The 24,022-nt window shown below is 46.1% G+C and overlaps 1 protein-coding gene and 1 long non-coding RNA gene across 3 annotated transcripts; both read right to left on the bottom strand.

Annotated features, from left to right (window-relative positions):
• Positions 1-4,641: 4,641 nt before the first annotated feature.
• LOC136450205 (carbonic anhydrase, chloroplastic-like) lies at positions 4,642-13,922 on the bottom strand. Of its 2 annotated transcripts, XM_066450566.1 has the most exons (14): positions 13,739-13,922; positions 10,765-10,997; positions 10,377-10,438; positions 10,255-10,303; positions 8,869-8,985; positions 8,618-8,757; positions 8,392-8,497; positions 8,166-8,297; positions 6,942-7,003; positions 6,755-6,803; positions 5,518-5,634; positions 5,259-5,398; positions 5,037-5,142; positions 4,642-4,940 (listed from the first exon to the last, which is right to left on the bottom strand). In XM_066450566.1, exons 2-14 carry the CDS (start codon positions 10,885-10,887, stop codon positions 4,806-4,808), a joined length of 1,338 nt encoding a protein of 445 aa, XP_066306663.1. In that variant the 5' UTR covers positions 10,888-10,997; positions 13,739-13,922; the 3' UTR covers positions 4,642-4,805. The 2 variants fall into 2 exon arrangements, with proteins under 2 accessions (XP_066306663.1, XP_066306662.1); XM_066450565.1 differs by lacking the exon at positions 10,765-10,997.
• Positions 13,923-16,295: 2,373 nt separating this feature from the next.
• Positions 16,296-17,466, bottom strand: LOC136452561 (uncharacterized). The gene is made up of 2 exons (XR_010758853.1): positions 16,841-17,466; positions 16,296-16,499 (listed from the first exon to the last, which is right to left on the bottom strand). It is a non-coding gene; the product is annotated as an uncharacterized lncRNA (long non-coding RNA).
• Between the last annotated feature and the right edge of the window lie 6,556 nt (positions 17,467-24,022).

Genomic DNA, 24,022 nt, shown 5'->3' with positions numbered 1-24,022 from the left:
TAGCTTAGTGGCTTAGTAGATGTATTCTTATTTTAAGAGTTGTTGTTGCCAAAATACTAAGTGTTGCATCATCATTGCATGCATGTAGAGAACGAGTTGGTGGAGTTCGTGATCGCTAGAGAGCAGGAGTACAAGGAGGTGATAGAGGAGTACGAGGAGGAGGTCCTCGTATAGGAGGAGGTCCTAGAGCCATCACTGACTGACTTAGCTGACAATCCGCCTGCCCAAGGCAAGCCCCGGTGCATAACCCTTATTTTGAATAATCACTGGATATATATATATCTGTGTGTGTGATGTGCATTTACGTTATAAGATTTATATTGAAACTACATGCATAGATAACCCTACCTATTAGTCCTGCTAGTATAGGTCAAGTAGCTGCTATGCTTAGGCTATCGATAGCGTGAGTAACCTGCCATTACTCACAATAGGTGATTATCATTATTACTCTCATGATAGAATGGTGAAAGGAAATGGAGACTAGGTAGGGATATGGTACGGGTATTGGTGGGTGTAAGAGGTTGTGTCCCGCGGCCAACGGGGCATAGCTTGGTTACACTGTTTTCCATGTCCGTGTTGGTTAAGGATTGTCCGTTGCATTGGATTCTAGTCAGGTCATAGACTTATTATCATGAGCACATACTTGCTTATGGGAGCGGGAAGGCTTATTGTTGTCTTGTCGTGGGTTCTAGCTCTTTCTAGACCGACTAATTGGAGGCGGGGATGGTGGAGGTCTAAGCACCACACTGAATCCGGGGCTTAGGAGTGGGGGCTTGGAGTCCAAGTTTGGACAGGGACCTTGACCCCTTGACAGGAGAGTGATAGGTTGGTCCTGTTTGTGCCTAGGGTACAAGCGGGGCATGTCTTTTGGGGTACCCAGCTGAGATACATTAGTTCGTGAATCGTCGTGTGATACGGTACGGCTTGGCTACGATCTAGCACCGTAGTAAGAACTGGATGATGAAAGGGAATGAATGGATCTGATTGCTCAACTCTTGCTTAAAAGTAGAACAGGTGCTTACATAGAATGATTAGCTAATGAATTAATCATGACTGCTAATAAAGTACATACATAAGGATTCACTACTAGTAATGCTTTTTGCAAAAAGGAAACCCATCAAACCATACAGCTTATCATATCCTTTGGACTCGGGAAATTATTCCCACTAGTCAGATAAGTCTTGCGAGTACATTGAGTACTCCAGGTTTATTTACCCCTATTGTAGGTGCAGCTTGAGGAGTGGCTGTTGTGTGGAGGATTCTTCTGGTGGGCACAGACGGATCCTTGTATCTTATCGTTAGATGTTTATTTTAATTTCACTGTTTAAATTCCGCACTCTAAACTTGGTACTGTAATAATGTATTTCTGAGAACCCTTGTTGTATGAAATGGACTAAGTATTGTAAACTCGTTCTCATTATTGGATCCTGGATGAAAAATGTGGATTGTTCGAGTTCTCCCTTGGGGTGTGCTCGACATAACTGTCCGATGTAGCTAACTTTCGGGGTGCTTAGTGTCTAGTGGAAGACGAGCGCCTCTGAAAGCGAGCTATTCTAGATGGTTTTGCCATAGTAGTCGCTCACTTAATGAGATTATGTATAGGGATGGATAATCTCGCAAAGGAGCAAAGTGTTCCTATCACGCATCTGATCTCGCTAGGCAAAGGGCTGATGGGAGGAGGGTTGGACGGCTTTGGGTAGCTAGGACGCTGGTTGCGGCTGGCCTAGGGCAGGCGGTGGCTAGGTGTCATTAGTCCTATTGTGGGCAGCGGCGGTGGAGGTACGACATGGGAAAGGAGGGACCGGTGGCTTGCAGAGAGAGAGAGAGAGAGAGAGAGAGAGAGAGAGAGAGAGAGAGGGAGGGAGAGAAGAGATAAGGGATTAACCCTAAACTTGCTTGTCTCTATTAATAATTCTACCCTCATATATATAGGAGTTTACAAGAGCGCTAATGAGCTTAGACATGTTATCAATAGAGTCCATATCCCCTACTACTTTTTTAGATCTAATCTATAACAATTGAGCCTAGGCCCCTCCCTAATTAATTAGTCCACTAACATGTTTGGGCGCCTTCTTCTACTATATGTCTTACCGACCATAACCTCCTTTGGTGGTGCTACAGAACCTCCTTCCTTGAATGGGTTTGATTTTGAGATGAAAAATTGAGGGAAAACTACGGATGATAACTTGATGGCAAACTAAAGATTCAAATTTAAGATTCCGACCATAGCTAACTTCATGGCAAACTTAAGATTCAAATATATTAAACTTCCTAGGCTTATGCTTTTCTCGACAACGACGCCAGAAATGTTTGTTGGTATTTCTTATGCTCAAGTAGAGGATTCCGCAAGCGTACAGAATACCGTTGTAGCACTTCACCAAGAAGTGTTTCAAGGTATATATATCATTACTTATTTAATCCTAAGGCAAAGCTATAACTAGGAATGATACTAAATGAGAGATCTTAGTGTTTACCACAACTTAGTTCGATAGTGTAGTGGGGGTAATCGAAATATGATAGGAAGGGTTCAAGAAAGAAGCTCAACATGGTCCTTAAACCCCTTCTCTAACCATCAACATGTCTTTACTCTGAGCATCCAAACAACATAAAAGTAATGTTTTTGTTACAATTTTACTTGGTTCCACTTGTACTCGGAAATGTTTTGGATGTAGGAACAAACATGCAAATTCATCAAAATTAAGCACTAAGAGGCAACGGAGCAAGGCATGGCCACCAAGGGCCACCTGGTGGGGTCAGTTGTCCCCACCCTGGGTCGTCTGACTTGGCCCCACCAGGTGCCACCTCACCAATCCGTGGCTCACTGAGGAAACACACTTTGAACATCCTGGCATGTTGATCCATTGTAGGTTTGATCCAAGGGCTCACATGAATGCTCCCAAGGATTGGATGGCCCACCATGCATACTTGGGTAATCGCTAAGGCATCCAAACAACTTGGGTAACCACGAACCGCCATCAGGAAGCACTGTGAGGCGTTGGATCAATGGCGGTGGCCATCCCTAGGGTTGGCCGACCCTATAGGGGGTCGCACTGACTCCCCTTGTCAGCTTCGCCGCCGTCCACTGCACTACAAATACCCCCTGCTAATGTACACTATAAATAGGGGTAATTGGCACCAGTTGTACACACACCTCAAGAAGAAGAATCTCCCCACTCTCTCAAGATGTAGTACTAGCATTAGTGTTAGTGTTAGTGCTAGTGGGAGTTAGAGTGAGTCGAGCTCTGCTCAGAGTCCGGAAGCAGTCTTCAGGAATCTGGTATAAATCTTGGTTGTCGCTGTGAGGGCATTCCCCCAACACTAGTGTCATCAACATTTCATACAGAGATAGACAAGATGTAAATGTAGTAAAAACAGGGGCAGATGCACCGAGGGGCTGCAGCCCCAGTTGTGGTCCTAACTCATAGGGAACAGATCTTTAGTCCAGCTCAATAGTCCCCATCCATCTGTAGATCCATCCCCCTGCCCACTGCCTTGGACTCGCGACTACGACCGCCAACCGCACCGCGTCTAGCCATCCCTGTGACCCCACCTGTTGCCTCCGCTGCCTCGCACCGGTCCAACGTCTCATGGTAGTGGCTCCTGCCTACGTGGCAGCCTACTGCGCCAGGTCGGCAACACCCTACTCTACGCCTCCCTGAGCGGTTAAGCCTAGCTACTGGCAGCCACAGACAGGGGGTCAGCGCCCCCTAGTTGCAAGGCTACCCAGGTCGCCTACATGGCTACGCCAGGGGCTAGGCCAGCCGGTCGGCAAGCCCTTCAGCTCTTCCCCTTCCCTATTGGCTGTCTCCTGCTCCCAGTTCTCGGTGACAGATTGACAGTGAGGTGAGACTGAGATCCAATCATCTAGATTTTTTTCTATTTTTTGTTTTAATATTTAGTCATTGTGATTTGATGATTTTAGTACATGTGTGGACAGTGACAAGTGTAGCAGGAGAGGAGGCATATAAAGCTCATTTAATTAAAATTTTAATGCGCTTAAAAGGCTTAAGAAACAATAAGATAAATTTGCCACGCGAGGGCCAAGGTGTGTGTTGTATTAGTTCATTTCAATCCATAATATTATCTTGCTTTTTGAAGAACTATGATATTTTTATTTTTTAATGTAGAATGGAGGATGTCGTTCCAAATGGTTTGAAATTGTGAAGACATATTTGATCATTTAGTTATCAGAAGCAATTTATTAGGTACCTTTCTATCATTAATGATGTATTATTTAATTAAGCACTTTGAATCGAGTGTTGTTTGTTAGATCTATTAGTGTATGGCAAGTATAAATTCTAGCCTTTTAGACCTAATTTGGAAACTCCGATCTTTTTCGGGATCTCGGACTTTTCCCTAGGATATGTAATCCATAGGGATATCATTTTAGTTATCATCTTAGTTGTTCATAGGGGGGCTTTCCTATCCCTGGGTTTTGCTCCCCTTGCTTCCAAAGTAGGTCCTATTGTTTTGCCCCCTAGTCCGTTTCTGGATCCGCTAATGGTAAAACAAGTAAACTCTTCATAACAATATTGTGAAAAATGGATTATAGCTGACGATCTTTTGACCACAAGGCGGTCAAATTATGCATCATATAATATATAGAACATAAAAGCTCGGCGTTAGAAATGAAAGGCGGTAGAAAATGCTATTGCTTATTACATTCACATTGGGCGATCCGGTATGTATGTAGCTGCTGAAAACAGGTAGTACTCCACGCATTCACATCGATCGGGTGCATATCATTAGGTATGTAGCATATATTTATGATGATGTAGGAGTTGGGCCGGCCAGGTGGCTTAGCTCTAGACTTTCCATGTAAGGAACTCCCCTTTCACGAAGTTGTAGTGGCCACCGACCAACTTGAGGGTCCCGTTGGCCAGCCCTTCCTTGACGAAGGGGTAGGTCTTGAGGTTCTCCAGGGACACGTTCACGGCCTCCTGCAGAAACATTAAGAAATACAAGGTCTTTTGGTGAGCAAACAATCCATTCATGCAACAACTAAGCTGCCCGTGCGTGCACGGTACACGTCCTACCTTCTCCAGGATATAGCACTGGTCATCAAACGGCACCGAGGCATGCTCTTTCTTCACCTTCATCTTGGCTGGGAAGCCGATTTTGACCCAGTCCTCAACAAAGTGGCTGGGTACACCACCAAACCAACAGACAATAATCAATGGATCAAAATCATGACACAAGACACACGGCCTTTTTTTTAATCTGAATGAAACTTGTATGTTTTACAGGTGATGACTTACAAGTTGTCAGGTGCGCCGTCCTGGAGGGAGAGGAGCGCCCTGATGCCACCGCAGCAGCTGTGGCCAATGACCACGAGGACCTGCACCTTGAGGGCGCACACAGCGTACTCGATGGCGGACCCGATGCCGGTGTACTTGGTCTGCAGTCGACGAATACGAAAGGCGGCCGTGTGAGTCTCGATCTTCTGTCAATGCCCCGCGGCGGCCGGGCCGAGAAGAAATAGACGTCCATTGCGTCTGTCGGTGTGTGTATGCGTACCTTGTCGTAGCCTGGGACCATGGCGGCGATGTTGCGGACGGTGAAGGCCTCACCGGGCAGCAGGCCCAGGGTCACCGACGGGCACACACGGGAGTCAGCGCAGGCGAACACCATGTACTGCATGCAGCAGAGGAAGAAAATCACCTTCAGGTCGGGAAAAGAGGGAGCACGCAAAATCGAGTCCGGTTCCAAATGCAATATATCTGTCATCTGCAAAGTGAGCCTATATAGGGACGGCGGCATCTCAATAATGTACCAACCAAATGCAAATCACCACCAGCTAGCATGCAGCACATGGGTTAGCACTCGCGGCGCGCATGTTAGTGCCCGCAACAGTGGTGGCCGGTGGGCAGTCGGAGTTGTGAAGGATTTTGGATGTATGCAGTATCCCACCACCATTTCTTTGCGCTATGACTAGTAGGGCTAAAGTTGAAGCCATAGAGCAGACTTGTACAAAATAATTATAGGACTAGTTATGTACACCTCGCTTTACGAAAAATCAAACTTTTAAATTCTGACTAGATTTATATAAAAATATATTAATATTTATGATGTATGATAAATATCATTAGATTGAGCATTAAGTATGCTCTGGTGATAAATTTATTTAAAGATAAAAATATTGATATTATTTTCTTTACTTTTAGTCAAATTGAAAAAAAAAAGTTTTACTTCCGATAAATGATATCTGCATTTATTTTAGGAGGGAGGGAGTATATCCAACAGACTACTACTAATATACTTGCCAATTGGCCGCTAATGGCGACAAGCTGTCACCATCAGTTTTAATTTATATACAAACACTTTAATCTAATAATTTGTAAACCTAAAAAATTGATAGGGCAAAATGGTTGCTTACCATTTTTATTTAAACTTCTCCACTTTACTTATTATTTTATTAATTATTGTCCACTATAATTTAGTTCACTTCAATATTGGAGATCCTTCTTTGGGATATGATATTGAAGATTATTAGAAGTGTACTTTCATATAGTCTACTTTGGTTATCGATGAATTTAGCACTAAAATTTTATACATGTACATTGAATTTAAGAATATATACTTTGAGTTGAATTGAGTAAATCTCCAAATAGAAATCCAAATCCAAGACATCTGTTTTATATTCGTATTCGAAAAATATATGTATCTGTATTTGTCTTTGAATTAAAATGTCATAAAACGTGATATCTGGATTCGATTCCATGCGAATCTGATCCGTTTTCATCCCTACACATACCCTGGGGGCCTGACCGGACTTGAGAGGCTCGAAAAGCTCCGGCTTCTTGCTGCAAAAAACCAATGGGACATAGGATCACTAGGAGCTCTCAGAATTCCCAAAATAAGTCAGGCGGTTGAAACTGAAAAGATTAAACCAAACACATGTGTTGCAGAAAACAACAGCTCTGAGTAGAGAGATGACTTACTCATAGACCTCGATCTTGAATTGCTCGAACCCACTCTTCAAGCGCTCAACGACGTCAATCATCTGTAGGACCAACAACCAGAAAAATCGTCAGACAGTTCGCCATCCCCACAAAGACCAGCTTGCATGCTCGTGATCGTGATGCAACATGAGGGGTAGAGAGAGGGGGGGGGGGCATGATGCAATGTTGGTCTCCTTGGCCACGGACCACAAGAAAAGCATGCATACAGGTGATCTAAAGGGGGGGGACAGGGATCTTCTTTGCACCAACACGGTACAACACAGGGAGAAAGTAGAAGGTGCAGGCCAATGATGGCAACAGAGGAAAAGAAAATAGAGGAATGGACAGATTATAGTGTGTGCTATATGGAGGATGATGCCGAGGGTGAGAGAGGAGGAGGAGGAGGAGGGAACGGACCTTAGACTGGGTGGGTGGGCTTCTGGTTCTCAAGGAGTGACAAGGTGTGGGAATCTATGGACAGCTTCGATGCCCCTCCTTCTTTTTATATATAACAGGGGAGGCAAAGGCAAATTCTCATCTTCTCCCCTTTTCTTCCTCTCCTCCCTTATAGCCGGGCGGATGGATGCGGTGTGGCCATCCCTTCCTTTCTCTCTCTCTCTCTCTCGTTCACCTCTTGAGCTACCCAGTCGTCTAGATTACTAGCAACATGAACATGATGACACGTGCAATTGTTTCAGTGAGAGAAGCATACACCGCACGGCACGCGCTTTCATGAATAAAAGAAATCAGTAACGGCTGAGCGTAGCTTTTGTGGACGATATATCCTACTTGAGCGCGCGTTGCGGAGAAGAACGACTCCAACATGACGTTTTCTTCCTGGGGGGACCACTGTTTCGGCAAACCATGGTGGCCATGGAAAAAGGCAGTGGCATCTTTGTGGTAGATGGACCTCGATGACCGACAAGGTTAGGTTAGTGACAGATGGAGACGAGGAATTCGAGACGAGGGCAAGTGCCAAATCGGAGCTAGGTGCAGTGGACAGAGGACCTGACAACAACTGGACTGGAAGTTGGTAGAGGTGGAACGTGACAGATGGATTTGCGGCAGAGATAGAGTTCGATCTTTTATCGGAGAAGACAAGAGGTAGGTTGATTTAAGATGATGAGGGCCGATTTCAAGTGCTGCGGGGAGGATTTCAAGTGTCGTGGGCTGGAATTGGTGGTGATTAACGACTGAAAATGTAAAGAAGGTTGTGGACCCTACAGGCTCCCATGTGACGAACTTCCCGGACACGAAGTCGTAGTGGCCACCGACCAGCTTGAGGGTCCCTTTGGCTAGCCGTTCCTTGACGAACGGGTAGGTCTTGAGGTTCGCGAGGGACACGTTCACGGCCTCCTGCAGAGACATTCAGAAACACAAGGTCCTTTGGTGAGCAAAATCAACCTATTCTTGCAACGACTACCTGCTCGTGTGTGTACGGTGCACGTACCTTCTCCAGGACGGAGCACTGGTCATCGAACGGCACCGAGGCGTGCTCTTTCTGCACCTTCGCCTTGGCAGGCGAGCCGATCCTGACCCAGTCCTCAACGAAGTGGCTGGGTATACACCACCAAACCAACACACAACATGTTAGGATCAAAATCATGACACGAGGCACGCGACTCTTTTTTTTTTAATCTGAATGAAACTTGAATATTTCTACGATGATGACTTACAAGTTGTGAGGTGCGCTGTCCTTGAGGGAGAGGAGCGCCCTGATGCCACCGCAGCAGCTGTGGCCGATGACCACGAGGACCTCCACCTTGAGGGCGCACACGGCGTACTCGATGGCGGACCCGGTGCCGGCGTATTTGGTCTGATGCAGTTGAAGAAAACGAAAGGAGACCGTGTGCGGCGCTTGTCAATGCATGCCCCGCGGCGGCGCCCGGGCCAGAAAAAAAAAAAAAGACGTCCATTGCGACGGTACCTTGTCGTAGGGTGGGACCATGGCGGCGATGTTGCGGACGGTGAAGGCCTCACCGGGCTGCAGGCCCAGGGTCACCGACGGGCACACACGGGAGTCAGCGCAGGCGAACACCATGTACTGCATGCAGATGCAGCAGTGGAAGAAAATCACCATCAGGTGGGGTCGGCGAAAAGAGGGAGCACGCAAAGCAAAACCAGCCCGGCTCCCATGGCTCTCTTATCGATAAGCAGGTAGGCAGATCGGCCCTGATCAGTGGAGGACTACACCCAAAACCAAAAGGCGGCAACTTTTGAGTTTTGACCCGCCTGTCTTTTCGTTCCAATGCTTTTACTACAGGCTGCAGGAAGGTTCCTTCCGTTCCGTGCAACCAGTACCAGAAGTTGCGACAAGGATATTCTACGCTGGTTTCCGTGTGGCGTTCGGAGCGATCCGCGCGCGGCTGTAGTAGATCGAGCATATTTTTCTCGAGGATCGGCATGCATGGCCAGTGAGATACGGATGCGAATACACAGAGTGTTCGCGATGCTAAAGCAACAGGCCCTGCCCAACATACTTTTGAACAGCTACATACACGTCCAATCCAACTACTCACGATGAAGAAAGAATCCCGTGAGGTGAGCGACGGACCAGTGCTTCACAACCACAGCACAGGACCGGTCGGTCGATACCTCAATGGTAGGGGTCTTCTGCTCAATCATGGGTGGACCACACATTAGCCATGGAAATAATTTACCAACCAGATGCAAATCACCAGCTAGCATGCAGCGTATGGCTTTTGCACATGGGGATGCACTGGCAGCGCGCATGAGTGGTTGCCCGGCGGGTGGGAGCTGTGAAGGATTATGCATGCATGCACTACACCATTTCTTTGGGACTACTGCTTGCCAATCATAGGACTAGTTATATATAGTACATCCAACAGATCGACTACTGCTTTGCCAATTTGCCGCTCATGGCGACAAGCTGTCACCATCAACGTTAAGCCGTGCAATTAGGCCAATCCCTTTCTCCTTTTGTCTACTGCAACTTTGACCTCAGGCGCAAATAATGCTGCGTGCGCACCCAGGGGACACAGGGTGCATGATGAATAGTGCAGGTGCAGCAGGGTTGCTTGCCCTCTTGCCTCTTGCAGATGCATGGGAACGCGCGGCAATGCAGGGATGGTGATGAGCTACAGAGAGCTTAGTACTAGGCACGAGTAACGACTCGGTTCTCTGAGCTTGCCTCAACCTGGACAGCTGGGCAACCAGCAAGTAGTACTACCAAAATCTTTGGGCCAGTTAGTTGGCCGGAATCGCTACACGCTAGAGAACCCAAAAAAAAAAAAAAAAAAACTTAGCGGCGTACAAGGGAGCCAAGAAGAGAAGTCAGTATAGTAGCACATACCTTGGGGGCCTGGCCGGCCTTGAGAGGCTCGAACAGCTCCGGCTTCTTGCTGCGGAAAAAATCAAAGGTGCACGGGATCAGTTGGAGCTCACAGAATTAAAAAAACAGCTCAGATGACTTACTCATAGACCTCGGTCTTGAACTTCTGGAACCCGACCTTCAAGCGCTCGACGTCGTCCATGGCCTGCAATATCAACAGAGAAACATCGTCGATCAGTCAGTTTGCCAACCACAGAAGAGACCAACTTGCATACTCTTGATCGTGATGCAGCATGAGGGGTACAGAGAGAGAGGGCCTCCTTTGCCCACATACCACAAGAAAAGCATGCACAAAGGTTATTGAAAAGGGGGAACAGGGATCTTTACACCACCACAATACTACACAGGGAGAAAGTGGAAGCTGCATGCAGTGGCTATTGATGGCAACATACTAGAGGAAAAGAAAACAGAGGATAGGAGGAGATAATTGTTTGGAGGATGGTGCTGAGGGTGTGGGAGGAGGGAACGGACCTTGGAGGGAGGAGGTGGAGGTTGGGTGGGCTTCGGGTTCTGAACGACTGATGTGGTGGTTGATTCTATGGACGGCTTTCCTGCCCCCTCCTTCTTTTTAGGGAGGCAAAGGCAGCTGCTCATCTCCTCCTCTTTTCTTCCTCTCCTCCCTTGTCACCGGACGGATGGATGCGATGTGGCCCTCCCTCCCTTTCTCTCTCGTTTGACTTTTGAGCTGCCCGTCGTCCCGTTCACTAGCAACATGACGTGTGCAACTGTGTCAGTGAAGAGAAAGAGGCACCACGCAGCACGCGCGCTCAGCAAAAAAACAGTAACCGCTGAGAGCGGCTTTTGTGCACAGATATAAATGAAGTCACCGTCCCAGTTTTCCCTTTTTTTTCTTCTTCTTTTGAGCGGGTGAACGTGCGTGCTAATCTTTTCTTTAAAGTTTATTTAGCTAGCGTATTAAATGCAATCAGGTGCCGACGTTCATTGGCATACCAAAAGTTGGGTCAACACGAGGTGTAATCTAGACGGTAGGTTGGCCACGTATGCACTCGTCGTAAGTCGTAATCGCTGAGGACGAGACTGGAGGGAGGGAGGGAGGCAGCAATTTTCTGACGATCTGTGCAGTGTAGTGGGTACAGTACCGGACAACTGGCCCGGCCATCAGCGCGAGAGTGATCCTTCCTTTTGCTCGTTAGTTTCCCCAAGAGGTACTCGTTCCCAGATCCAAGGACGCAGGCACACTGATTCAGATCTTCCTATAGAGGCGAGTGTCTGGCCACGGGCGTGCTAGACAAGATTAGCGAATTCTGCAACTAGACCGGAAGAAGGTCCCCCGCAGGTGTATCGGTTCCCAGATCCAAAGACGATGACACGCTGATTCAGATCTGCCTATAGGCTACGTGCGGTCCGCCCTCTGGACTGGACTAGCGAATTCTGCCAGCTTCTGAATCATCTACTAGACTGAAGGTCCCCGCTCCGGACGCCAGTAGGCGATGGCACACGGCCCTGGGAATCTTCCTTATCGGCGCGCTTAAATTACTCCCTTCACCCGTACACCGTGCCAGTTCTCTTCCTAAAGTATTGGAGCTCAGCAAATCATCACGCCAGCCAAGACGAAAGTATTGTGCCAGCGCTTTGTTGCTTGCCCATCGTCATGTTGGTGATGTGCTAATCAGGAACCACTGCTAATAATGCACTCTTCTAAAATATACATGCATGGTTGCTACTTGAACCATCGATGGATGCCGGAACGACCTTTTGGAGTATTGTTTTTTTTTTTTTGTATTTCGATTAATGATGTGCTAGGCCTCGGTAATCACTGGATTACTGCTGCTTAAATTTGTATTCCTCCTGCTTAATGAGTTCCGTGCCGATGCACGCTCGAGAAAAGATTAATGATGTGCTAGCTCCTTTTACCATTTCTACCTACTACCGCGTTATCTGATGGCACAGCTACGGGTTTTGTACTTGTACAGTCTGTACCACAGAGTCGTGGTCCGGTACTGCGGTCGATGTCATCACATCAGTGTGAGGGGTCGTGTCGGCAACGAAAATCTGGCCTCGCTCCTCGTGCTGCCTACTACTAGCCTGATGACAAGCTTGCGCATTGTTACTACAACCAAAGTTTACCACAGAAAACCGTTAATTTAACTCGTGTCCCTGATTCAATATATGCAGGAAAATTTTGTTCCTCCAAAAGAATGCAAAAGAAGTTTTTTGCCCCCCTCAAATCGCCTGTTAGCTAGCTAGTTCGTTGCTCTAAAAGACCCAACTGTGAATAAAGTAAAGCAAAGCAGGAAATTATGGGCGTTATAAAAAGGTAAACTGACGTTGATGGGCACTCGTGGCTTTTTATTGATGGTCGTTTATATATTGAACTACCTGGATATGTCATGGACCAAACGGAACTCAAAAGCCAAAATTAGCTCTTGGGGACTTCGACCCCTTCTAACTGTAGCTATCATGTAGTACATGTCCATGACGTACCCCACTACATCCATACACTGGTCTTATCGCTTTAGGGAAAAGCCAGCCATATCCCCATATATATATATATATATATATATATATATATATATATATATATATATATATATATATATATATATATATATATATATATATTTATATTATATTATAATTTCACGCTCGACATCGCTAAACAAGTGTACTTGGAACTTTTCTTCTTTCCACTCGAGACTTTTTGTGGAATTCTGTTAAGCATCTATCTAGAAGTCGCCTTCAAACTAGTAGCACTATCATTGGCCATCTCTTTGGAAACACCTCCCTTCCGGAATATTCTATTGGAGATGGTTGACAATTTGACATGCATATGTTGCTAGCTACTACGAGATGATGGAGCAAGTGATTTAAATTACTATCACTAGCTATTCCCTCTGTCAAAAATAAATATGTTCTAGATTTAACGTTAAAAAAAACTATCTTAAACCAGATTCACCATGACATATATATTTAACAGCATGCCCATTTTGATGTTATAAAGGCTAGTAAAATTAAGATACTTTGACTTGAAGATAAAGCTAAGAATGACTTCTTTAATTTCAAGATGGGCGGAGTGTTATACTATTCCATAATTGGTCCAAAATGAGTGGAGAACATGCATGAGATTATACTATATATATGCATGGTATGCCGCATTCGGAGACCATGGCGTTAGTAGCTCTTGGTAGGCCCGGAAGGGTGCCGGTACCTCCATGCTCTTACGGAGGACATACATCACTAAACTATATATAGGTGGCGAGGTGCATTATTACTTTGGGTTGAAATCCTTGCGTGACACTCGGATTTTGTTTGGGTTTCCAGAATATCCTGCATGGTCCGTCCCATACATCCTCCTAGCTAGCTAGATAATGGGAGCGACGACTTTTGGTTGCATGAGTGCATTTCGTGGAGACACGTGTTTAGAAGCGACGACATGCATGCATGTGCTCAGTGTGCAGTGAGCCATGCATCGGCACGTACGTACCACGAGGGTGGCGGGGACGGCGAAGACGGGGGCGTTCCTGATGAGGCTGGGGCGCCGGCGGACGGAGGACGGCTGCCCGGGGGTGCCGAGGCTGGCGGCGACGATGCTGGACGTGGAGGCGCGGACGGCGAAGCTGGGCATTAGTTGTTGTGCGAGTACTGCCGCTTCCCCTGTGCTGCCTCCAGTCCTTATACACACGGACGCGCGAGTGCCGACAAGGCCGTTACAGCCCCGGGTGTGCATGTGTGGCGGCAGTCTCAGCGCGCAGCGGCGTCGTGCGGCTCGCCTGCGCCGGTGCATCCGGGCCACTCGGCGCCTCATCCGCCAGCGCGCCACTCGCTCCCCTCGCGAGGATCGATGGGCTTCCCTCGCCGCGGCCACCGGCCGGGATGGGACAGGCTCGGGATAACGCGCGGCGGCACCGTGTGGCCGACGGGAGCGCGCCGGATGCACATCCGCGTCCTGGACCACACGCGCGCGCGGCCGGGTGCAGGGGGAAGCGGGCCGGGATTGAAACGCGCGGCGTCGAGGAACGACGACGCTGCGGCCTTTGCCTGCCTGTGTGGGTCGCGCTCTCGCAGTAGTCTCGCTGGATCACCAGCGTATCTGGTGGATGTGCAGTTTGTGTGGACGTGATGCTGCTGCGGCAAGGGAGCCGTTGGCCCGTTGTGTGTTGTGGTACAAGTGATGGAGACATGGAAGAAGAACGCAGACAGAAAAATACGAGGGAGCTTGCTGTCAATTGTTTGCTTGCCGAAATGCCGAGACAAGAGCGGAGAAATCAAGCTAGGGACTGTTGTTCTTGACTATGAGAGAGACGGGCTTGATTATATATCTACTGCGTGTGAAATTAATCTGTGATGTTCGGTGGTAAGAAAATGAAGAAGCAAGGGGTAGGATCGATCGAATCCATCCGTCCGCCGCACGCGTGATCCCGCCGTCGCCAGCGGCGCGTGAATCTGAATCCTCTGTGCGTCGTCACCGGTGGCCCTCATCTCCGGTCTCCCTCCCTGTGCGGTGTGCGGCGGCGGGCTATGGTTGGCACTTGGCAGGGACGCCTAGCGTTCGTTACAGTTGGTGGGCCGTGGGCTAGTGACTGTGGGCCTGCTAGTGATCGGCTGTTCCTCAGCATGTGAAAAGGCTACAGTTTCTTTAAAAAAAAGTGAAAAGGCTACAACAAAATTTACACGGCATTCAAAAGTTCCCAGAAAAGCAGGGGAAAAAAGGAAAAACGGAGATGAAAAAAAGACTGCACAACAATTGCAGCTAGCACTTTGGCTTTACATACAGATTAGTTGTTTGAATTATGGTTGCTACGTGTGCCGTTGTTTGCGTTTTGTTGTCAAAAGCTCTTCTACAACGCTCTTTTCACAGTGATCAGTTGTGATAACGGGCTGGGAACTTCGATAAGCTTGGATGCATGTGATGTATCTACTTCAATCCACGTGTGTTGAAGTGGATTAAAACGGAACTTAGTTTAATTTCTCTTCAACACATATGGATTGAGATAAATACATACGCATAAAAAAAACAAGGCCGTAGTGATTTTGGGAGTTTGATCCACGCGGGGGGAAACGGGGACGGGAAATGGTTCGCCATCCCCATCCTCGTCATACCTGGTGGGGTTATCTTTTTTCCCCGTTAAGTCCTTCGTGAGGATAAAATTGATCTAATTGTCTCATTCTCGTTCCCGAAGAAATGGACACCTCTGTGTGTAATTGGAGTTTTCTTGACCCCGAAGAAATATCTATCTATATTCTGGCCACCAGTCATCACGGTCGGTGCAAGATGTGGCTGACGTTTATTGATCACCGGGAGTCCGGGACCGATGGTTATTTGGCGCTGTCAGATTTAACGCATGGTCTTGGTTGCAGTGGGCCAGTGCCCAGTGGCAAGCTAGGCAGCACGTACGCGCTGGGCTGGAGGCTGGAGAGCTGAGACACGTCGACGGTTAGCTGCTAGTCTCTGGTTCAGAATTGATAATAAGCTTTCGAGTGAAGTGAAGAGGAACATGTTACAGTTCAGCCCATGAGCTGGTTGGGCAACCAAAGCCTCGGAGCTGGCCCGTACCTGATGATACGGCCCAGGCCGAGGCTTATGCGGACCTTTCTACAGCATCTGCTAGATCATTTTAGGTGATTCTAAAAAAAAAGAGATCATTTTAGGCACTTCTGTTAAATAAGGGCATCTAGACTAATTGTGCTCCATTTGGTTGCGCGATCGGCGATCGTAAACCATGATGTGCATGCAGACGAGGATTGCTCCCTACAGCGAATGCGGTCACATTTTCGCAGCAGATGGGCATCGTATGCGCAGACTGGCTCCTCATCATGTACAAGTGACGGAATTTTTTTTTTACGCGGCAGTGCCTCACCGGCACCCGTGTTTTGTCCACGTATGATCCCAGCTGCATCATGCGATTCCAGCCTGTATGAAACGAACGGCGATTGGGCGCGACACCGCCGCATAGAATTTTTTTCCACAAGTGACCCGGTGGGTACTTGGTAAAGGTTAGTATCAGATATCGTTTGCTCTAAATTAACTCCAACTGTCATAATTGAGTTTGAAATGTGTCGTTCGAAAATCTTCAAACAACTGAACAAGTGCTCAAGTGCTGATCGAACCAACTATCTCGATGACGGACCCAAGAATGGAGCTTAGCTGGGGCTGGCTGGTCTATGAGGGTGCAGACACGCACTAGCTTGCTGCTTTGTGTGCCACTGCTGCCGGAAGCGGAACCAACGATTTTGAGTAAGAGGGGCTGCACAAATATGATCTTGAGTAAGAGGGGCTGCACAAATATGATCGTATTTTTTAGTGTGATGAAATATATGTAATTATATGTTTCAACAACTTTTCAAAAAAAATTACACTATTTATAACCAAAATCATAATATTTTCATAAAAGATGAGTAAAATTGATATTTTTATGCTATAAATTCAAATATTCATATAGATATCAAATAAATCTATCTTGCTTGGGGGCCGTGGCCCCCGCTAGCCCCCCGGTTCCGCCTCTAACTGCTGCGGAAACTCTCATTGGAATATGCAAAATCTGAACATACCACACCCTTGCCTGTGGGAGAGAAGTGAATAACTTACCTTTTTCTATGCCCGCCGTATTTCATTCTCCTTGTTTAATTTCTTGCAGGGACTCCGGGCCCAACTTTTGCTGACGCGTGGCTGCTCCAATGCCCGCGCCGCCGATCGAATTAGCCATGCCGATGCCGGTGGGCGGTGATCTTGTAGGCTTGCACGGCGCAGCGCTGAACGAAGCTCCGCCATCTTCAGAGTAACTTGCTTATGCTGCCCGGTGGACGGACGGAACGACGACGTACATATGTACGTGCAAAGGTTGACACTTGAGCCCTTGACATGCTGCCAGGATGTGCTCATTTTGGCGACAGCATAAACACATGATTTTTTTTTTCACCAGGTCTAGACAGCGCATGACTACGACACAACGCAAGCCAATGCAAGGGAAAAGCAAATGCCATTCGAGTATTATTAATTTTGAGATGGATTTTTTTTAGAGCACGGAGCATCGTTAATTCTGCGATGTAGCTGACAACAACAAATGGCTATTGTGATTGTGATTTCTCCTTTACTCCATCTGTTTTTAGTAGATGTTGCATTAGCTTTGTCCTCCTAAGTCAAATGTTTGTATCTTTGTCCTCCTAAGTCAAATGTTTGTATCTTAATTTGACCATCCATTTCAAAAAATCCTTATAGTTTCACAACATATGAATTATAGATTATGAAAGTATTTCTCGTAGCGAATCTAAAAAAACATAAATCTTATGTCATGAATTTATATATATATTTTGAAATATAGATGGCCAAAGATACAACTATTTAACTTAGGACAAAACTAAAACGACGTGTAAATAAAAACGGAGAGAGTACCTCAAGATATATGACGGTTGTGTGTACTTTGTATAGTATAAAAGGACATAGTATAGAAATTGCAAGATTTTTCCATTCAAGGGACACTACTAATCTGTATCAGCCTTCAATTCCCCCCGTATTTGGTAGCCCAATGGAGGCCCAGGAAGCTTAGTTCAACTTAAAAGTGGAACTTACTTCTGTTTACTGGTTTTGTGTTGTTTGTTTTTGTTGATATTAACTTAGCGATTTTTGGTTCAGCCCAAATTGCATGTTTCATTTAACCCGATACAAGAGCTTCAAGCACTCTAGCCATGGACTTTGTTCCGGATCCGGGTTCTCACAAAGAGACTCATTTTGCAATTATAGAGGCAAACAAGTGTCGACACGTATTTTTCCGACTTAATAACGATCTCTGTTATTTCCCAAAACGATAGATCCGTTATTGTTCCGTTTTCCTGGCTTTATAGTACGCGCGCATTGCTAGGATTTTCATCTCCAGGATGAACCTCATCGTGAGGTAACTCACCAGCCGGGTGATTTCTCTACAGGAGTAAGAGAGGAGTTTTATCACACATAATGTGAGTTTGTTTTATGAGCATTTGCTTTTGACTTAGACCTCTAGATCTTATTTGCAGGCGTCCCTGCATAATTTGATCAAAATGCCGAGGGTAAGTGGATATGAAATTTATCCCGCGTATATCCACATCTACTTCGGGTAGAAGCATTCATTTAGATTTTAAACAATCTAGTCGCTCCTCATTGATACAAAAAGTTATCTAGCATAACTCCATGCTATAGAATAGAGGAGTGTAACTAAACAACTAGTTTAGTTTGGATTTGTGCGTTTTGATTCATAAATATCAAGGCATTCTATAAAATGGACATTCATCTCCCCCGAATGCCGAGATATTTAATAGCATACTAAAATCCTCTATTCACCAACTTCTAGTGGTGTATATGTATGCTTTATTGGTGATTTATTTAGGAATATTATGCACTTTATTGGGGGGTTATATGTAGTGAGCTTAGACTTTATTAATGCGGTTGCATGAATATTGCGAGTATTTCCTTCTACAGGAGGAGTATCCTCAACTTCTTGTTGAGTCCATAGGTGAATTATAAACTATTGCTCTACAAGTTCTTGGTTTCAACAAATGCGTATGCAACCTTTTAGACTTAACACCTCTAGTTACTGATGTAACCCATAATTTAGCCATAGCAATCCTTTAGGGGCGAATGCTCACCAATTGTTGTATAATTGACAATCAAACTGTCCATTACGTATATTGACCTTTTAGGTCATATGCATGAAAAAAGACAACTAATGATGGCCTTGCGCTTTCACACGCTTTAAGATTGATGTGCATAAGTATGATATCAAGAATATTGCATTTAGCGGTGGTTGTCAAGCATAAATTTTGGATGTAGAGTTACTTCATAGTCTAGCTCTTTTTTTATTGCCCAAATTTGACCCAATTACTCATACCATATAGGAAAAAATTGAGTCATTATAATTATTGCAACATATTTCATGTTCTATATAAAGCATGTGAAAGGTCCTAATATGGCTAGAGGGGGGGTGAATAGCCTATTTAAAAATCTACAAATTAACTAGAACAATTTGATTAGTATGACAAATAGCGAAATGCAAACTTCTCTAGCTCTACAAGGGTTGCAAACCACCTATCCAACAATTCTAGTTGCAATGATTACTAGGCACACAACTTGCAATGTTACTACTCACTAAGAGCTCTCAATCTTGCTACTCTAAAGAGCTCCACTAGATATACTTAAAATAACAAAGCAAGCTCACAATTCTAATTACACTAAAGAGCTTGCCACAACTAGTTTGCAAGAATATAAATGAGTGAGTAGGGTGATTATACCGCCGTATAGAGGAGTGAACTAATCACAAGATGAATATTAATTCAATCACCGGGAGAATACCAAAGGGCAAGAGATAACCAATTTTTCTCCCGAGGTTCATGTGCTTGCCGGCACGCTAGTCTCCGTTGTGTCGACCAACACTTGGTGGTTCGGCGGCTAAGAGGTGTTGCATGAACCTCGTCCACACAATTGGACACCACAAGAACCTACCCACAAGTGAGGTAACTCAATGACACGAGCAATCCACTAGAGTTACCTTTCGGCTCTCCGCCGAGGAAGGCACAAGACCCCTCACAATCACCACGATCGGAGCCAGAGACAATCACCAACCTCCGCTCAACGATCCTCGCTGCTCCAAGCCGTCTAGGTGGCGGCAACCACCAAGAGTAACAAGTGAATCCCACAGCGAAACACGAATGTCAAGTGCCACTAGATGCAATCACTCAAGCAATGCGCTTGGATTCTCTCCTAATCTCACAATAATGATGAAACAATGATGGAGATGAGTGGGAGGGCTTTGGCTAAGCTCACAAGGTTGCTATGTCAATGCAAATGGCCAAGAGAGTGAGCTTGAGCCTGCCATGGGGTTTAAATAGAAGCCCCCATGAAATAGAGCCGTTGTACCCCTTCACTGGGCACAACATGGGGTGACCGGACGCTCCGATCAGTTCGACTGGACGCAGGACCCCAGCGTCCGGTCGCTCGATGCTTGCCACGTGTCATCGGCTTCAAACGCCGATCACCCGATCTCAACGGTCAAGTGATGACCGGACGCATCAATTAGAAAGTGACCGGACGCAGGACCCCAGCGTCCGGTCGTTTTCAGTAAGGTTCCAAACGCGAAATTTCACGACCGGACGCGTCCGATCATGCTCAACCGGACTCAACGTTTCTTCTGTGCGCCTCACGTCAGCGTACGTCAGCACTGACTAGACTCAGACCATGAGCGTCCGGTCAGTTTACACGCCAGCGTCCGGTCACAAGACCGAGACAGTGTGCTTACTACTGTCACTGACCGGACTCTGAATCCAGCGTCCGGTCACTGCACCACCAGTGTCTGGTCACTCTGTGAACCCCAGTCTTTTCTGTATAAGGCGCCGGTGGCACCGTCGAACTGTCCGCACTCTATGGGCGGACACTCCGCCGGTGAAGTTTCTAACCCTTGCTCAAATATGCCAACCACCAAGTGTATCACCCTGTGCACATGTGTTAACAAATTTTCACAAATACTTTCAAGGGTGTTAGCACTCCACTAGATCCTAAATACATATACAATGAGTTAGAGCATCTAGTGGCACTTTGATAACCGCATTTCAATGAGTTTCACCCCTCTTAATAGAACGACTATCTAACCTAAATATGATCACACCCGCTAAGTGTCTTGATCACGGAAACAAAATGGCTCCTACTATTTATACCTTTGCCTTGAGCCTTTTGTTTTTCTCTTTCTTCTTTTCCAAGTTCAAGCATTTGATCATCACCATGCCATCACCATCGTCATGATCTTCACCATTGCTTCATCACCTGGAGTAGTGCTACCTATCTCATAATTACTTTGATAAACTAGGTTAGCACTTAGGGTTTTATCAATTAACCAAAACTAAACTAGAGCTTTCAGCATGGCTTGGATAAATTCATTGTTCAACATCAAGAGAAGCTTTAGAATAGAACAGATAAGACCAAGAAGTTTCATTTATCTAGGAAATGCTATTTTCATGCAAAGTCATTGGCCTAAGCAAAAAAATAGTTGCTTGGCAAGGGCAATAATGACCAATATTCTTCTGGGATAGACTCTCAAATGATAGCGCAACTTTCATATGTAAAAAAAATACATAAGAAATATCATCACTAGCATCGTAGTTGCCAAGATCCATGCACATAGCTGCCGATTTCATTATGTTGTCCTTTATGGATGAACCCATATCATTTGGCTTATTTTCCTTGTAGACAATACAATTACTTCCCTCTATGGCGCCCATTGTCATTTCAGCGACTACGGGTACCTCTAATTCTGAGTTCTGATATGCACGTCAGGACTTCACTAGTCCAAGAAAGGACAAACAAAGTTCCTCATCGGAAAGAAGTATCATGCTTTCGCACTAATCAGGAAAAGAGTCTCAGAATGGTAATTCTTCTGGTATTATTGTAGCAACTTCATGTTGCCCTAGGGAATCTATTATCTATTAGCATCAAGTCACAAAAAAAATTTGGTTTGAAACAAAACTCAATTAGGATGACACTTCATGCTTGTTCTACAGCAAAGAGACAAGGACAAACATGTTGACTTCAGGTTTTGTGTTAACCCCACTAATGTTATAAGCCTATATTATCATGTTTGGCAAATATACCTAGGCAAGATATTAGATCCCCTTGAGAAGTTACAAATGAATCCCAAATTCAGGTGTCTGATATACCAACAAGTCTCATGCGACGGTTTTTCTTTAGGTTCCTTTAGGTAAATAAACCAAAGCAAAAGAGAACGCTAGAGAGAAAAAAAAGGTCTTATATATAATCAAACATGTTTCATTTATCTCCCAGAATTCTTCAAGCATATGTGTTGATCTAAGTTATTTATAGTGGTCTTCGGATAATACTTCAGGATTATATAACCCATAGAAATATAACCATATATAAACATTGCAAGGAAAAACATAAGGCAACACAAAACCTTATCATGGGTCAAAACCATTTTAACATAAATTTGTGGAAGCTCATAGACCTAGAAAAATCTGCTTCTAGATTATACAGTGGAAAAAATGCACTGTATCAAACAAATTAATACTCTAAAAAGAGGTATTTCATGTCCACATCACAAAATATCCATATAATATACTACTGTAAAAAAATCCTGCTATTATATTTAACTTCAGGTTTTCTTAATAGCAAAAACAATGTACCATACACCCAAGCTCATATGCAAGATATTGCCATAAAAACATAAAAACCTTCAAGGCTTTTCAGAAAAAAAAAATACATAGATGTAATGACGCGAAGATATGACAGCTCCTGCTTCCACTTCTGGTGGTGAGCAGTGTATGATGGTACAGCCGTCTAGGCCTACATGTACCACTCGTAGGCACGTCAACCACACCACGATGGATTGATTGCATTGAACCACGATATGAGCGATATTGCCGCAACAGGCGACGGCGAGGTTGCACCGCTGTAATAGAGAGCAAAGTGCATATTGGCCGCTCAACGGTGGTGTCGGTGGTGTCGTATAAACTGAACCAGTAAACTTATACGATTGTCATGTTGCTCTAGGAAAACAATGATAACATCCAAACGATAAGGATTTATACTGATTTAGGCCGAAGCCCTATATCCAGTCTCAGAGATGATTGAGTGCATGTTCCTCGCTTGAATGCTCTGAAGTTCTTACAATGGGGATGCAACAATGGTGGAAGAGATAGGAGATATAGAGCTAGGAGACTAGCTGCCCGAAGGGAAGCTTCATGAGCCCCTCTATAGTGTAAGAATGAGGGAACGAGAGATGGATCGAATGGTTTCGGATCCCCAAGATGGATGCCCTTATATAGAGTTCGGGGCCAGGGCGTATACAAAGAAGGAGGTTCTCCCGACCGAAGGGTCGTGAACCTAAGGGAGGTCCTTGCTAACTTGGCTTATAAGCTACGCCATCTTGTGGAGCATGTCTGGGCGTGGTTGTCGTCATGGTTTTGTGGCCACGTCGCGGCATGGTGTGACGTTGTGCTACTATGCCGGCCGTGGCGGCACTGCTGGCACGGTCGTGGTTGGGCAGTCGTCCTGTGCGACGTGGTCTCCGCCGTGGTCTTCATCATCGCCTCCTGGTTTCCAGGGACGTCGTACAGGAGTTGGTAGCCGCCCCCAGGTCGTCGATCGCCCTATGAGCTTGAGGAGCTGAGGGCTACGACCTGACCGTTGGGGTCGTGGCTCCCGCCAGTCTGGATGGCCTCTAAGTCAAGGCCCTCGTCGTGGATCCCATCCCATAGTAGGTAGAATCATAAAAGCGTCTTGTCGGGCCGTATCTAAACGGTGGGCTCCGTACCGGCCGTCACCGCCTTGGGCTATGTTGCCTTGTCCGCGCTACATGGTGTAGGTGTGGTGTCTGACCGGACCGAGGTGACCGCCGTCCTCTCGGTCTTTGCGAGGTCAGTGTGGCGTACCTACTCTTGTCAGAGCGGGTAGGTTTGGCTAGGTGTGAACTCTCCTCGTTCCTCCCAGGGGTCGGGACGGCGGAGGGGCCGTGAGTCTCTTTGCGCGTCGTGCGGCTAAGACAGCTGGTCAGGCCTATTCTGCTTGGCTCAATTGGGCTTCTGTCCCTCGGGCATTCGCTAGCTGATGCGTCGTGGGCCGCTCAGCCTGCTAGTTAATTGATGCCTTGAGACACCCAGGGATCATAACCCCGACAGGTGGTATACGGGTAGCACAAGCTGAACGGCGTCAGTTTCAGGCGTCACATATGTTGTGTTCGACTTCGACTGGCGTGGTTCCAATACAGCAGTAGTGGGGCAATATGTCCTCCAGGTC

The sequence above is a fragment of the Miscanthus floridulus genome, chromosome 5, assembly GCF_019320115.1.
Source record: "Miscanthus floridulus cultivar M001 chromosome 5, ASM1932011v1, whole genome shotgun sequence".
NCBI classification, from domain to species: Eukaryota; Viridiplantae; Streptophyta; class Magnoliopsida; order Poales; family Poaceae; genus Miscanthus; species Miscanthus floridulus.
Note: the sequence above shows the minus strand (reverse complement) of the source record. Positions and strands in the feature narration are given on the sequence as shown.